Genomic DNA, 14,822 nt, shown 5'->3' on the forward strand with positions numbered 1-14,822 from the left:
TTTTTTCAAGAATTTGAGAAGAATCAGTATTGAGGCCTGAGTAGAGACCTCAAGCTCTACAGCATCTCTCTTCCATAGACATTTTCTTCCCAGTTTGATTAGTTTACTTTTACATTTTGAAGACGCAGTGTACACTGTGACCTGGTGCTCTGTTAAGCGTGCTGTGGTAGGGGACGGAACATAGACAAGGTCTCTGAGCTTCAGGAGTTTAAAATCTTCGGGAGTAAGTAAAATATACACAGTAAAATGAAGAGTGACCTTTGAAGAGGAGGTAAGATTTAGAGAGGTAGTGAGGAGAATGTGCTACTTGGGCCTCAGTTTCTGTGTCTGTAAAATGAGAGCGTTGGACCAAATGACATAAAGGCCCCTTTTAGCAGTCATGCTCTATGATTCTTCAAGTTAAGAAACGTCTAAGGACAGAAAATTAGGCTTCATATACTTAGTGAAAAAGTAATGAGGGACTTCCTGGTGGTCCAGTGGGTAAGACTCTGCTCCCAATGCAAGGGGCCGGGTTCAGACCCTGGTCAGTGAACTGGATTCCGCATGCATGCTGCAGGACTGAAGAGTTCGCATGCCACAACTAAGAGTCTGCATGCGGGCTTCCCTGGTGGCACGGTGGTTGGGAGTCTGCCTGCCGATTCAGGGGACACGGGTTCGAGCCCTGGTCTGGGAGGATCCCGCATGCCACGGAGCGGCTAGGCCCGTGAGCCACAACTACTGAGCCTGCGCGTCTGGAGCCTGTGCTCCACAACAGGAGAGGCCGCGATAGTGAGAGGCCCGCGCACTGTGATGAAGAGTGGTCCCCGCTTGCCACAGCTAGAGAAAGCCCTCGCACAGAAACGAAGACCCAACACAGCCATAAATAAATAAATAAATAAATAAAAAGAGTCTGCATGCTGCAACTAAGAAGCTCTCATGCTGTAGTGAAGATTCCGCATGCCGCAACGAAGATCCCATGTGCCGCAACTAAGACCTGGTGCAGGCTGAATGAATGAATGAATGAATGAAAAGTAATGAGAATGTTTCTGGGGAAGCCAAGAATCCTCTTCTTTTCCTTTTTAGTATCCCTTACAAGGCCTTTGACCACTGTCTTATTTGCTTTCAAACATCTTGAAGGGAAGATAGAACATACTTTTTTCCCCTAAGTGTGTTGGGGGAGACAGTGTTTAATTAATTTATTTTTAAAATAAATTTATTTATTTGTTTATTTTTGGCTGCGTTGGGTCTTCGTTGCTGCGCGCGGGCTTTCTCTAGTTGCGGCGAGTGGGGGCTACTCTTCATTGTGGTGCGTGGGCTTCTCCTTGTGGTGGCTTCTCGTTGCGGAGCATGGGCTCTAGGCGCGCGGGCTTCAGTAGTTGTGGCACATGGGCTGAGTAGCTGTGACTCGCGGGCTCTAGAGCGCAGGCTCAGTAGTTGTGGCGCATGGGCTTAGTTGCTCTGCGGCATGTGAGATCTCCCCAGACCAGGGCTCGAACCTGCGTCCGCTACATTGGCAGCGGGATTCTTAACCCTGCGCCATCAGGGAAGTCTCAGTGTTTAATTTAAAATGCAACAGGAATGAAGGCTTAAAAAAAATTACCCCAAATTATGTTAATTGACACAGCTCTCAAGTATGATGGGATGTATGGCAGGGTTTTCTTTTTCCCTAAATTGTCCCTTAGTAAAGAGGAAGTTGCCTTCATTTGAGTCCTTATTAAACCTCTAATGTGAAGAGGTACCTTCTCAATTATTTCACTTTGAACAACAAACTACTGTTTTGGGTTAATGATATATTAGCCTGACTTCAGTCAGTGCTGCTTTTGATGCCTATTGACAGAATCAGTAGAAAGAGACAGAGAAATTTAGTGTTGGATGCCTTAAAATAAGCCTTTTCAAGACCATTTTGAAAAATAATACCAGGCTTTGAACAGAGAAATGACGTGTTCTGACTTAAGTTTTGAAAAAAATCTCTTTGGCTGTTGAGTTGAGAATAGACTCTAGGGGGCAGGAGAAGAAGTAAAAAGATACCTTTCAGAAATCCTGGTGAGAGAATCTGGCAGTCCTAGTGGAAGTGTTGAGAAGTGGTGGGATTCTGACTACATTTTGAAGAAAGAGCCGGTAGAATTTTTGGCAGATTTGGATGTAGGGTATGAGAAAGAGGTAAATCAAATATGTATTAAATGCTTTGAAATCAAGCACATCACACACCCTTAGACCTAGCAATTCCCCTTTTAAAAATTCAGAGTAGAAAATAATCATGTGTGCAAAGATATTTGTACATGCAAGAATACTTATCACAAAAATTTAGAAACAAGTAAGTAATAATACAGAATTGGCCAAATAAACATTGGTAAAGCCTTTTCAGTAGAGTGTTATGCAGTCGTGAAAATGATTTACAAGTATGTTTCTGGACAAGGAAATACATTCATAATATATTTCTAATTTTTGTCTTTATGTATTTTACTGGGAATTTGGGGTATTTTAATGGGAAGTTATCAGATACTGTTGGTTGCTGCTATAGTAACTTAAAGGTCTATCATGTTAACTGTTTTTTTTTTTTTTGCGGTACGCGGGCTTCTCACTGTTGTGGCATCTCCCGTTGCGGAGCACAGGCTCCAGACGCTCAGGCTCAGCGGCCAGACCGGGGCACGAACCCGTGTCCCCTGCATCGGCAGGCGGACTCTCAACTACTGCGCTACCAGGGAAGCCCTATCATGTTAACTTTAGATTGGTGAATTCTATCTTGTATCTAATATGTGCTTGGGGAAGTTTTCAGAGAAGTAGTTATGTTGTTTTTGTACAATTGAATTCTAAATTGTTCATGTAATTTTTGAACGAAGTTGAGTCATTTGTCACCTATTGGATTCTGACATATGTCAGATGTTGGTAAGTTAAATGTAAAGTATGTATAGTACTAAATTTTATCAAAAAGCTTTGCAATTTCAGGGTGATTTCTTAGTGATCACTGCTTTTCTCTCATGCAATATACATTATGCAACCCCCCAAACAAACGAATGTACTAGAGGAATCATTCCTGTATAACTATAAAATGAAGTGGACTAGAGTTAATTGTGTCCCTAAGAGCATTCCTCTTTGCTTCATTAAATGAGTTATGTTTGCTTTGTTTGTATTTAAATGAATTTATATTTCATTTAAATGTTCATAAAATGGAAAATACAGGGATCATTTTTCTAGGATCATTTCTCTACTTTTCTCAGTAAAACCCATTATTTACTTCATGTCTTCCTATCACCACTGAATCTATCACCACTAAATAATGTTAATCAGAAACATTAATTGGAAGATTTAGAGTCACAGGCTCTCCTCTTCTTGGTCTTCTCCTGTCATCTGTCTTCTCCCCCCATGTTTCCCCTCAAATTTCTCTTGATTAAAAATTTTTTTTTGTTTTAAAAATTGTTATACAGTAAAATTGACTTTCTTCTGGTGTATAGTTCTGTGAATTTTCATACATATATTGATTCATGTAACAACTACCACAGTCAGGATACAGAACAGTTCCATCATCCCAGAAAACTTGTGTTATATATCCCTTTATACTTAGTCCTCTGGCATCCAGTGATGTAGTTTTGTCTTTTCAAGAATATTTTATAAGTAGAATCATTTTGAGACTGGCTTCTTTCACTCAGCATAATGCCTTTGAGGTTCATTCAGATTGTTGCATGTATCAAGAATTTGTTCCTTTTTACTGCTGGATAGTATTCCAGAAGTGGACGTACCACAGTTTATCCAAATTTACCCACTGAGGGACATTTGGTTTGTTTTCAGTTTTTGGTGTTTATGAATAGAGCTGCTATATTCATGTGCAGGTTTTATGTGAATGTAGGTTTCATTTCTCTAGGACAAATGCTCAGGAGGGCACTTGTTGGGTTGTATGGTAAGTGTATGTTTACATTTATTAGACTCTACCAGACTTTTTAAAAAAATTTTTTAATGGAGTCTAGCTGATTTACAATGTTGTGTTAGTTTCTGCTGTACAGCAAAGTGAATCAGTTATACATATGCATATATCCACTCTTTTTTAGATTCTTTTCTCATATCGGTCATTAGAATCTACCAGACTCTGGATGTACCATTGTGCCTTCCCAGCAATGTGTGAGAGCCAGTTGCTCCTCATATTTGTCAGCACTTGATATTGTCTGTCAGCAGTTTTTATTTGAGCCATCCTAATAAGTGTGTAGTCGTTTTTTAAAAAAACCAGTATTATTGACACGTCATCCACACACCATAAATTTTCCCACAACCTGGATTTAGAACATTTTCATCACCCCCCCAAAAAAAACCCACATGGGCTTCCCTGGTGGCGCAGTGGTTAGGAATCTGCCTGCCAATGCAGGGGACACGGATTCGAGCCCTGGCCTGGGAGGATCCCTCATGCCGTGGAGCAACTGGGCCCGTGCGCCACAACTACTGAGCCTGAGCTCTAGAGCCTGCAAGCCACAACTACTGAGCCCACGTGCCACAGCTACTGAAGCCTGCGCACCTGGGGCCCATGCTCCGCAACAAGAGAAGCCACGACAATGAGCCCTCGCACTGCAAGGAAGAGTAGCCCCCGCTCACTGCAACTAGAGAAAGCCTGTGCACAGCAGCAAAGACCCAACACAGCCATAAATGAATGAATGAATGAATGAATAAATAAATTTATTAAACAAACAAACAAAAAACATGGTATGGGCTTCCCTGGTGGCGCAGTGGTAAAGAATCCACCTGCCATTGCAGGGGACATGGGTTCAATCCCTGCTCCGGGAAGATCTCACATGCTGCAGAGCAACTAAGCCTGTGCGCCACAACTACTGAGCCTGCGCTCTAGAGCCCACGAGCCACAACTACTGAGCCCATGCACCGCATCTGCTGAAGCCCGTGCACTCTAGAGGCCATGCTCTGCAACAAGAGAAGCCACTGCAGTGAGAAGCCCATGCATCGCAATGAAGAGTAGCCCCCACTTGCTGCAACTAGAGAAAGCCCGCGCACAGCAACAAAGACCCGACACAGCCAAAACTAACTAACTAAATAAATAAAAATAAATAAATTTATTTAAAAAAAACGTAGTTGTTTCCATCTTCTTTCTCCCCTCAGCCCCAGGCAACTACTAATTTTTCTGTCTCTACAGATTTGCCTTTTCTGGATATTTCATATAAATGGGATCATACAGTATGTGATCTTTTATGAGTTATTTCAGTCAATTAGCATAATATTTTTAAGGTTCATCCAAATTGTAACATGTATCAGTACTCCTTTTTATGGCTTAGTAATACTCTGTTGCATGGATATACCATATATTGTTTACCCATTTATCAGTTAGTGGGCATTTGGGTTGTTGCTTATTTTTGGCTATGAATAATGATGCCATGAACATTTGTGTATAAGTTTTTGTGTAGACACGTGTATTCAATTCTCTTGGGTGGAATTGCTGGATCATATGGTAACTCTTAACCTTTTGAGGAACTGCCGAACTGTTTTCTAAAGTGACTGTGCCCCCGCCAGTTTACAGTTCCACCCACTGGCAGTATATGAGGGTTTCAGTTTCTCCACATCTTCACGGACACTTTTTATTGTCTGTGTTTTTTTTGTTGCCATCTAGTGGGTTTGAAGTGGTATCTCATTTTGGTTTTGATTTGCATTTTCCTGAAGATTAACATTGTTGAGCATCTTTTCATGTGCTAATTAACTATTGTATATCTTCTTTGGGGAAGTGTCTAGTTAGAGTTTTTGTCTGTATTTTATTGGGTTATTTGTCTGTCTTGTTGAATTGTAAGTTCTTTATATATTCTGGTTACAAGTCCCTTATTGGACATATGATTTACATATATGTTCTCCTATTTTTTGGTTTGTCTTTCACTTTTAGGATATTGTCCTTTGAAGCACAAATATTTTAAATTTTGATGAAGTCCAATTTATCTGTTTTTTCTTTGTCTCTTGTACTTTTGGTGTTGTATCTATGAAACTGTGGCCTAACGCACAGCCACAAAGATTTACACTTCTGTTTTCTTCTAAGAATTTTATAGTTTTAGCTCTTACATTTAGGTCTCTAGCTCATTTTGAGTAAATTTTTGTGAATAGGTATTCAGCTTCATTCTTTTGCATGTGGATGTCCAGTTGTCCCAGCATCATTTGTTGAAAAGAGTGCTCTTTCCTCTCTCAGTTATCTTGGCACCCTTGTCAAAAGTCAGTTGACCATAAATGTAACAGTTTATTTCTGGACTTCCATTCATCTGTATGCCTGTTTTTCTGCCAGTATTGCATTGTCTTCATTACTATCACTTTGTATTAAGTTTTGAAATTGTGAATCTTCCAACATTTTTGTTTTTCAAGATAGTTTTGGCCAGAGTGAGATTGTATAAACCTAAATAGGATTAAGTAACTCACTGCTTAGGATCTTTAAATCAGTCACATCTGATTGCATCTGTGATAAAATTTTATATCCCTAACCCGACCCACAAGATTTATGAACTGACCCCTGCCCATTTTTCCAGTTTCATCTCTCACTCACTTTCTCTCTTGCTTACTGCCTTAGCCTGCTCTTTGAAAACTATTTTTTTTTTTTTTTTTTGCCCGCACCATGTGGCATGTGGGATCTTAGTTCCCAACTAGGGATTGAACCCGTGCCCCCTGAATTGGAAGCACAGAGTCTTAACCACTGTACTGCCAGGGAAGTCCCTGAAAGCTTTAAAATGCCTTTCTATTGCAGGGCTTTTGCGTATCCATTTACTTTTGCTTAGAATGCTCTTCTCTTCACTCTTTACCTAGTTCCTGCTCATTCTTCAGATCTTTACCTGTCAATTTTTAAGAAAGGCTATTCCTATTATTATTGTTTTTTAATAAATTTATTTAGTTTTGGCTGCCTTGGGTCTTCGTTGCTGCGCGGGCTTTCTCTAGTTGCTGTGAGTGGGGGCTACTCTTCGTTGCAGTGCATGGGCTTCTCATTGCAGTGGCTTCTCTTGTTGCAGAGCACAGGCTCTAGGCGCGCGGGCTTCAGTAGTTGTGGCACATGGGCTCAGTAGTCGTGGCACGTGGGCTCAGTATTCATGGCTTGCGGGCTCTAGAGCACAGGCTCAGTAGTTGTGGCTCATGGGCTTAGTTGCTCCATGGCATGTGGGATCTTCCTGGACCAGGGCTCGAACCCGTGTCCCCTGCATTGGCAGGCAGATTCTTAACCACTGCACCACCAGGGAAGCCCCCTATTATTTTTTAATATTGTTTTTTCTTTTCTCACTTAGAAAGGTAACACATGTTCATCATAGCAAATTTGAAAAATAAGGAAAGGTATCTTACAAGGAAACCAGAGGATAAGCATTTAATGTTGCAGAGACATCTAATGCCAGCTTGTTTTTTGGTCCTATGGTCCTTATTTTCTTTTTCTGTTTGGAAGGCTGAAGAACTATTTCTTTCACATTTGAAATTGAACTATATTTGAAATTTGAAATTGCCATATTTGAAATTGCCAGGATGTTTCCAGATTGGGTTTATTGTCATTGTTTTGCTTGAAAGGTAGGCCCTCACTTGAATAGACTAATGTCTTTTTTTCTATTTCCAAAAGGATTTTTTCCCTTTGTGCTTGTGATACAGTTTTAGTTTCTTTAACCAAAACGTTATTTTTCTAGGGTTGAATCTTAATTCTCCATTTTCTCTATTACTCTCTTTTCTCTCCATTGTTTTCTTTCCTTCCCACTTTCTCCCCTTTAAATTAAATACTGGTGTAACATCTTAAGTGTGCCTTCTACATCATGGATACAGTTTTCTGCATAGATATTTCAATGCTATATTGCTACCAATTATCTTAATTAATGTTTTTTTCTTTGCAGTCTTTTCTTATCAAGCTGATCTTCTAATCTCAACCTCTTCTCACTTTGTGGTTCTTTGTTGCAGCTTTATAATAAAGTACAGTGCCTGGCACAATAATAGGTCTTCAAATATGTGGCTAAAGGAATGAATACATGAGTAAACAAAAACCAGATCTTGACTGTTGTATCCTACTGAGACTCTCAAAAAATATTTCTTTGAGTGTATTCTTCAAAAAAAGAAAAACCAGCTGTACTGAGGTGTAGCATATACCATAAAACTTACTCATTTTAAGGGTACAATTCAGTGATTTTTAGTAGATTTTATAGAGTTGTGCAACTATCACAACAGTCCAGTTTTAGAACATTTTCATCACTGGAAAAAGTCCCCTCATGCCTGTTTGCCATAAGTTCCTGCTTCCACCCCATGCTTTCTGTCTCTGTAAATTTGCCAGATGTGAACATTTCATATAAATGTATGCTGATGTAGCTGCTCAGATACATACACACACACACACACACACAATTGTTTTCATTATTAAGCATGGCTTTCTTGTGGTTTGCCCTCCTGTCTGCATAGCTTAGTGGACAGCGGTTGTGCTCAAACATATTGAGGCAGTAAGACTTGTCCTCTGCCAGTGGATCTGCGTGTGGGGCAGAGGAACATGTTCAAAGTTCAGGCTGTTCTCAAATCTGCCCTGGTGTTTACTTTCCGCTTGATCCTTTCATGCCTCCTCTTTGCCTGTATATAGCTCAGCGTTGGCCACGAGCTTGCTGATCACGACTACAGCCTCAGCCTACTAGAGCTCTTCACCGTCCTTGCTCACCTGCCGCCTGGAGCATCACTTACACTGGCAGCACAGTTGGGCATGTGTGCTACGCTCCAGTTCAAATTGAGTGATCTCCCATTGATTCCAGCAGCAAAGCCTCCAGGCCTTGTAGTTTGCCCTGCCCTGCAGAACCTCTGTACCTGCTGAGTGGGTGGATGGTGGGGGTGGGAGTAGTCTTGGGCACAAATACCACAGCTTTCACTGTTCTTACTGAACGTTGAGCAGTTTTTCAAACATAAATGCTTCTTGGGTTGCTGTATTCCTTTGGTCAATTTCCAGAGGACTGAAAGGGTGGTTTTGTCAGTTTCATTCCTCTTTATAACTTGTTTTTTTGGGGAGAAGAATTGCCTACCTTCTGGTTAGTTCATAGCTAGACATCCAGCCCCTCAGAATGTGTTCTTTTTCTGGTGTAGTCAGTCATTTCCCCAGGTCTACTCACTGTCAGTCAGGATATTCGTGTGTGTGTGTGTGTGTGTGTGTGTGTGTGTGTGTGTGTGTGTGCATGACTGAGAGTTTTTAAGGAATTGGCTCATGTGATTATGGCACTGGTATTTCTAAAATCCATACAGCAGTCCGGCAGGTAAGAGTTGATGTTAGCCTAGAGGCTGAATTCCTCAGGGCAGCAGGCTAGAAGCTCAGGCAGGGTTTCTGTGTTGCAGTCTTGTGGAGAATCCCTTTTTCTTCAGGAAACTTGTCTTTTCTCTTAAGGACTTCAATTGTTGGATGAGGTCCACCTGTATTTTGGAGGGTAATCTACTCAAAGTCTGTTGATTTAATTGTTAATCACTTCTAAAAAATATACCTTCACAGAAACATTTTGACTGGTGTTTGACCAAACACTGGGCACCATAGCCTAGCCAAGTTGACAGATAAAACTAAACATTACACTTGCCCTCTGAAATTCAGGGTAAGTTTACATGTACATAGTACGTATGTTTTACATACATGCCCCTGCTTTTACATGTCTGTGTCTTTGGTCATAGCGTATCTTCAGTTTAGAATGCTCTGTGTACCCAAATCTTATCTATTCTAGATAAGGCTAGATCACAGACACACACAGTTTTCTTTGCACCCTATACACCAGCTTTCCTGAACTACTTCTTGTCACCTAATTATGCTGTGTTCTGTCATGCCATTGTGCTTTTGCACACAAGTTTCTATTGCTTAGCGTACTCCTTCCTCTTGTTTTATATATGGTTTTATAGCTTCCTGAGGTAGCTTCCTTTCTGTGTGCCTTTTCATTATACTACCATCGTCTCCTTTGCTTATTTCTACTAAGACACTGATCACACTTTATTATCATTGTATATTTGTCTGCCCATGAGACTTTGTTTCCTGAGAGCAGGGGTCACTGCACTGCTGTCCTTTTCAAAGTTTATCCTCAGCCAAGCCCAAGTATCTGGACTGTAGTACCTAAATAAATAATTTGTAAGATATGAATAAACTGAATCTGTGTTAAAAATTTGGAAGTTGTATATTTCTTCTGTAATTTCTCTTTATAGTAGAATGTGGATGAAGCTTCTTGGGGATGAAGCAACTCTGAATATCAGAGATGAACCTTGGGTTAGACTCCAAACATACTTGGGAATATTAAATATTTGCTTGACTCACTATAGAAATAATTTTATTTTTCCATTCTGTGCAAGGTCTGTAGCTTCAGAATTGTTACATTAAGAAAAGCTGTTTCTGATTAGAAATATTGATTTATTTTTGCTTATATTTATATATACTTTTATTCTAAGAGTATCAGTGTATTTAAGACTGCTTCAACTTCTTTCTAGCTAAAATGCAATGGTGATAACTGATGATTACTTTGTAAACAATCTTAATGTAATGGTAAAATAACTTTTTCCTTTTCCTATTAGATATTGGTCATCTTTCTGAAGTAGAATCTCCATGGCCTGAATGTTTTCTGAAAAACATTTGTAGCAAAATATCTGTTTAATAGCAAGATAACCACATCAAGATGGTTGGAAAACTGAAGCAGAACTTACTATTGGCATGTCTGGTGATTAGTTCTGTGACTGTATTTTACTTGGGCCAACACGCCATGGAATGCCATCACCGAATAGAAGAACGTAGCCAGCCCCTCAAATTGGAGAACACAAAGACCACTGTGCGAACTGGCCTGGACATCAAAGCCAATAAAACCTTTGCCTATCACAAAGATATGCCTTTAATATTTATTGGAGGTGTGCCTCGGAGTGGAACCACACTCATGAGGGCCATGCTAGATGCACACCCTGATATTCGCTGTGGAGAGGAAACCAGGGTCATTCCTCGAATCCTGGCTCTGAAGCAGATATGGTCACGGTCGAGTAAAGAGAAAATACGCTTGGATGAGGCTGGTGTCACCGATGAAGTGCTGGATTCTGCCATGCAGGCCTTCTTACTAGAAATCATTGTTAAGCATGGGGAGCCAGCCCCTTATTTATGTAATAAAGATCCTTTTGCCCTGAAATCCTTAACTTACCTTGCTAGGTTATTCCCCAATGCCAAATTTCTCCTGATGGTCCGTGATGGCCGGGCATCAGTACATTCAATGATTTCTCGAAAAGTTACAATCGCTGGATTTGACCTGAACAGCTATAGGGACTGTTTGACCAAGTGGAATCGTGCCATAGAGACCATGTATAACCAGTGTATGGAGGTTGGCTATAAAAAATGCATGTTAGTTCACTATGAGCAACTTGTCTTACATCCTGAACGGTGGATGAGAACACTCTTAAAGTTCCTCCAAATTCCTTGGAACCACTCAGTATTACACCATGAAGAGATGATTGGGAAAGCTGGGGGAGTATCTCTGTCAAAGTGAGTAGATGTTATGTTTTTTATTTGACCATATTCAGCTAATAAAGAATGTGTGTGTGTGTGTGTGTGTGTGTGTGTGTGTGTGTGTGTCTATATGGAATATATATATGTGTATGGAAACTATAGACCTTTTCTGGAATAGAGCTTCATCAGTAAGTTTTTAAAAAATTCTCTAGCCGGTTCATTATAGACCCTTTCATTTGCTTAATTCATTTTTAAATTTATGAATTGTCCTTTATGTACTTGATGGAAGCAAACCCAATTTATAGCAGTGGAAAAGACATCAGACTCTAATGTCCATCATTCAATTTTAGTGGCTTCTGATATTTAATTTCTAGATATTTTTGTTAATAAGGATAGTTAACTTTTGTGTAGATTAGGGTCAATATGAGGAAAAGCATCTACCATGTTGGTATGTAGTGAATTCCAGCATATAGGAAATTTTAGTGAGAGAAAAATAAAGGTTAAAATTATCTAACTCATTCCCTTCATTTTACAGGTAGGAAATCTGAGTCAGAAAGATCAAAATGATTTACTCAAATTTAAATGGCAGGGCCAGAATTAGAATCTATGCTTTGGTCTTAATGGGCTAGTGCTTTTTCCCATGGCATTTTATTACATGTAGTGCTTCTTTTGTCATCTGATGGATACATCTTCCCTTGATTTTTACAAAATTTTAGAGGATCTCTGAAATTTGGAAGCTTAATCCATAATTCATACAAGAAGTTCCTTGGATTCAAATATTTCTAAAACCATTGTATTTTTCTTCCTTTCTCATGAAGTGATGACTAGGGTGGCCTGACTTGATCTGATAACCTGACTTGATGACTTATACCTAGAATAAGGATATAAGGATATAAAACCTACTGTTAAATTCAGGTAGCATCTCCTCATGAAGAAAAGTTGGCTATGACTAAATTTTATTTTTTATCTTTCCATTTATAAAAGTAATATCCCCTGTAAAAAAAAAAAAAAGAAAAAGCAGTGAACTTCCCTTGTGTGTCCTGCTTGCCCCTATCAAGGAATGTCTTCTTGATTTTTTTTCAAAGTATAGAACTTGTACAGTAAATATTGATTCCTCATATAGGTAATTGGAAAGAAACAGCTACCTTTCTGCAACAAGCTTTCAGTTATTGATTATAAATTATTAGGTATCGTCACTCCAGTGGCTCCAGGTTATTTTTATTGATTCAAAGAGAATTACAGCTTTAGCTAACGTCATCACAGTTCACTGTTCTTTCCAAATAATAGAGCATCACTAGTTTCTAATCACCTGTATTCCTAGGTAACATTTTACTTTGTATGCTTGTATGTTGGCCCAGAAATTCTGATGCTAGTTCCATCTATTAATGTAAAATAAGCCTATTAACACCCCCCATCTCTCCAAGTAGGGATTAAAGAGATGCTCAAGTTATATTTCTGTGGAAATCAGGAAAAGATAATTTTGCAGGGACTTCCCTGGTGGTCCAGTGGTTAAGACTCTGCACTTCCACTGCAGAGAGCACAGGTTTGATCCCTGGTTGGGGAACTAAGAACCTGCATGCTGCGCAACGTGGCCAAAAAAAAGAAAAAAGAAAAAATATAATTTTGCAAACATGCAGACCAAGGAAATTCATAGGAATTTTGAATCAGTGACTTTTAGAGGGGGAAGAGACCTTACTTAGCATGTAGTCTATGGAATGCAGATCCAGTGAGGTTTTATGCTTTGTCAAGAATCACATATGGCAGAACCACGACTAGAACCTCCAATGCCTATTCCACGACTCTTGCCACTATATGAGTTTTTTAAAATTAGGGTATAACATATATAGTAAATCACAAATTTTCAGTGTACAATTTGATGAATGTTTACATCTCTACACACTTGTGTTCTCACCATCCATATAAAGATATAAAAAAATTACCAGCACTCAGGAGACTCCTTTATGCTCCTTCCCAGTCAGTATCCTCCTAAACCCCAAAGTAACCCTGTTCCAATCTCTTTCACTAGAGGTGATATGAGGTTGCATATAAAGTTCAAAAACAGTCTTGCTTGTTTTTGAACTTCATATAAATGCAGTCATGTCTATTTATTATCTTGTTCTTGGATTTTTTCATTTAACATTTAGATTCACCCAGAATATTATACATAGCAGTAGTTCATTCTTTTTCATTACTACGTGATATTCCAATATGTAAATATAACACAATTGATCCATTGTTCCATTGATGGACATTTGATGTTTCCAGTTTGGGGGAATTATGGGTAAAGTTGCTAAGCATATTCTTGTACATAACCTTTGGTTGACATAAGCTTTCATTTCTCTTGGGTATATAACAATGAGTAGAATTGATGGCTCGTAAGATATCTCTATCTATGTATCTATATATCTTTAACAAATACTTCCATTTTTCCAGGGTGTCTGTATCATTCATGTATGGCTGTACCATTCATGTGTGACCATACTATACATGAATGTGTTCTAGTTGCTTCACATCTTTTCCAACACTTGGTATTGTCAGTCCTTTTAATTTTAGTGGGATGCAAGTAGTTTTTAAACTTACAAGCAAAATAATAACATTTAAACTCCTTTTTGAAACAAAGACTTACCCAGCATTACAGTATAAAGTAGATAAGAGCAGAGCTACTGTGGTTGAAGCAGGTCTAATCTAAACTGTACTGCCTCTTTTAAGACTGAGTCCCTGCTCTTAAAAAGAGCTAATTGGGGGATAAGGTAAAAACATACAGACTTACTCCATTAGTAAGTACCAGGTTGTAAATATTACATGTTAGTTGAGAGTCATGACCATAAGGAATTCATAGCCCAGAGTCAATCATCCTGTGTGCTTTTGCCTTCCTATAAATATTTTTATTCTGGGAAAATTGTTTAAAGTAAGTATTTTAATACTTATTTTAGTATTATTTAGTACAAAAATACTGAAAATATTCAGGCAGCCTTGAAGATATCACCAGATGGCTCAGGATGCAGAAATTGTTGACGACAGCAATAAGAAGGGCCTTCATGGTTCTACCTGCCTTATATTGTTAACTATGAAGGTTAAGCTTTCTTTTGCTTTGCTTAGGAATTTTCAGTTATTTTCATTTCATCTCTTGCTTCCCTGATCAGTTCCAGTTACAGAAGAGTAGGAGGTGTAGGATAGTCACCTGCTAGCATGTATAAGGGTCATCTATGAAAGAGTTTGATAGAAGAAAGCATACTTTCATTCTGGCGTGGTCCAGGGAGTCTTCATTAGAGATTAGTGTATATAAGCTAAACTTTTCAAAATAGAAAATAAAAGCAAAATAATGAGTGGAGAAGGGATGAAAACAGATTGCTTTGACTGGCTGATAATTTAGCTTTAGTTCTGCATTTAGGTAAAACTGTAGGATTTTATTCTATTTTATTTTTTTACTTATTAATTTTTT

General features: G+C 39.0%; 1 protein-coding gene across 3 annotated transcripts in view; it reads left to right on the forward strand.

Annotated features, from left to right (window-relative positions):
- The window catches only part of TPST1 (tyrosylprotein sulfotransferase 1), a 118,796-nt gene that overhangs the window by 20,809 nt on the left and 83,165 nt on the right, over nucleotides 1-14,822 (forward strand). For all 3 annotated transcript variants that reach the window (XM_029221475.1, XM_029221476.1, XM_029221477.1), the window contains exon 2: nucleotides 10,471-11,416. In XM_029221475.1, coding sequence (XP_029077308.1) covers nucleotides 10,572-11,416 — 845 coding nt within the window. In that variant the 5' untranslated portion in view covers nucleotides 10,471-10,571. The remainder of the gene's footprint in view (nucleotides 1-10,470; nucleotides 11,417-14,822) is intronic.

The sequence above is a fragment of the Monodon monoceros genome, unplaced genomic scaffold (genome assembly GCF_005190385.1).
Source record: "Monodon monoceros isolate NGI ecotype Baffin Bay Population unplaced genomic scaffold, NGI_Narwhal_1 Super_Scaffold_13, whole genome shotgun sequence".
Classification (NCBI taxonomy): domain Eukaryota; kingdom Metazoa; phylum Chordata; class Mammalia; order Artiodactyla; family Monodontidae; genus Monodon; species Monodon monoceros.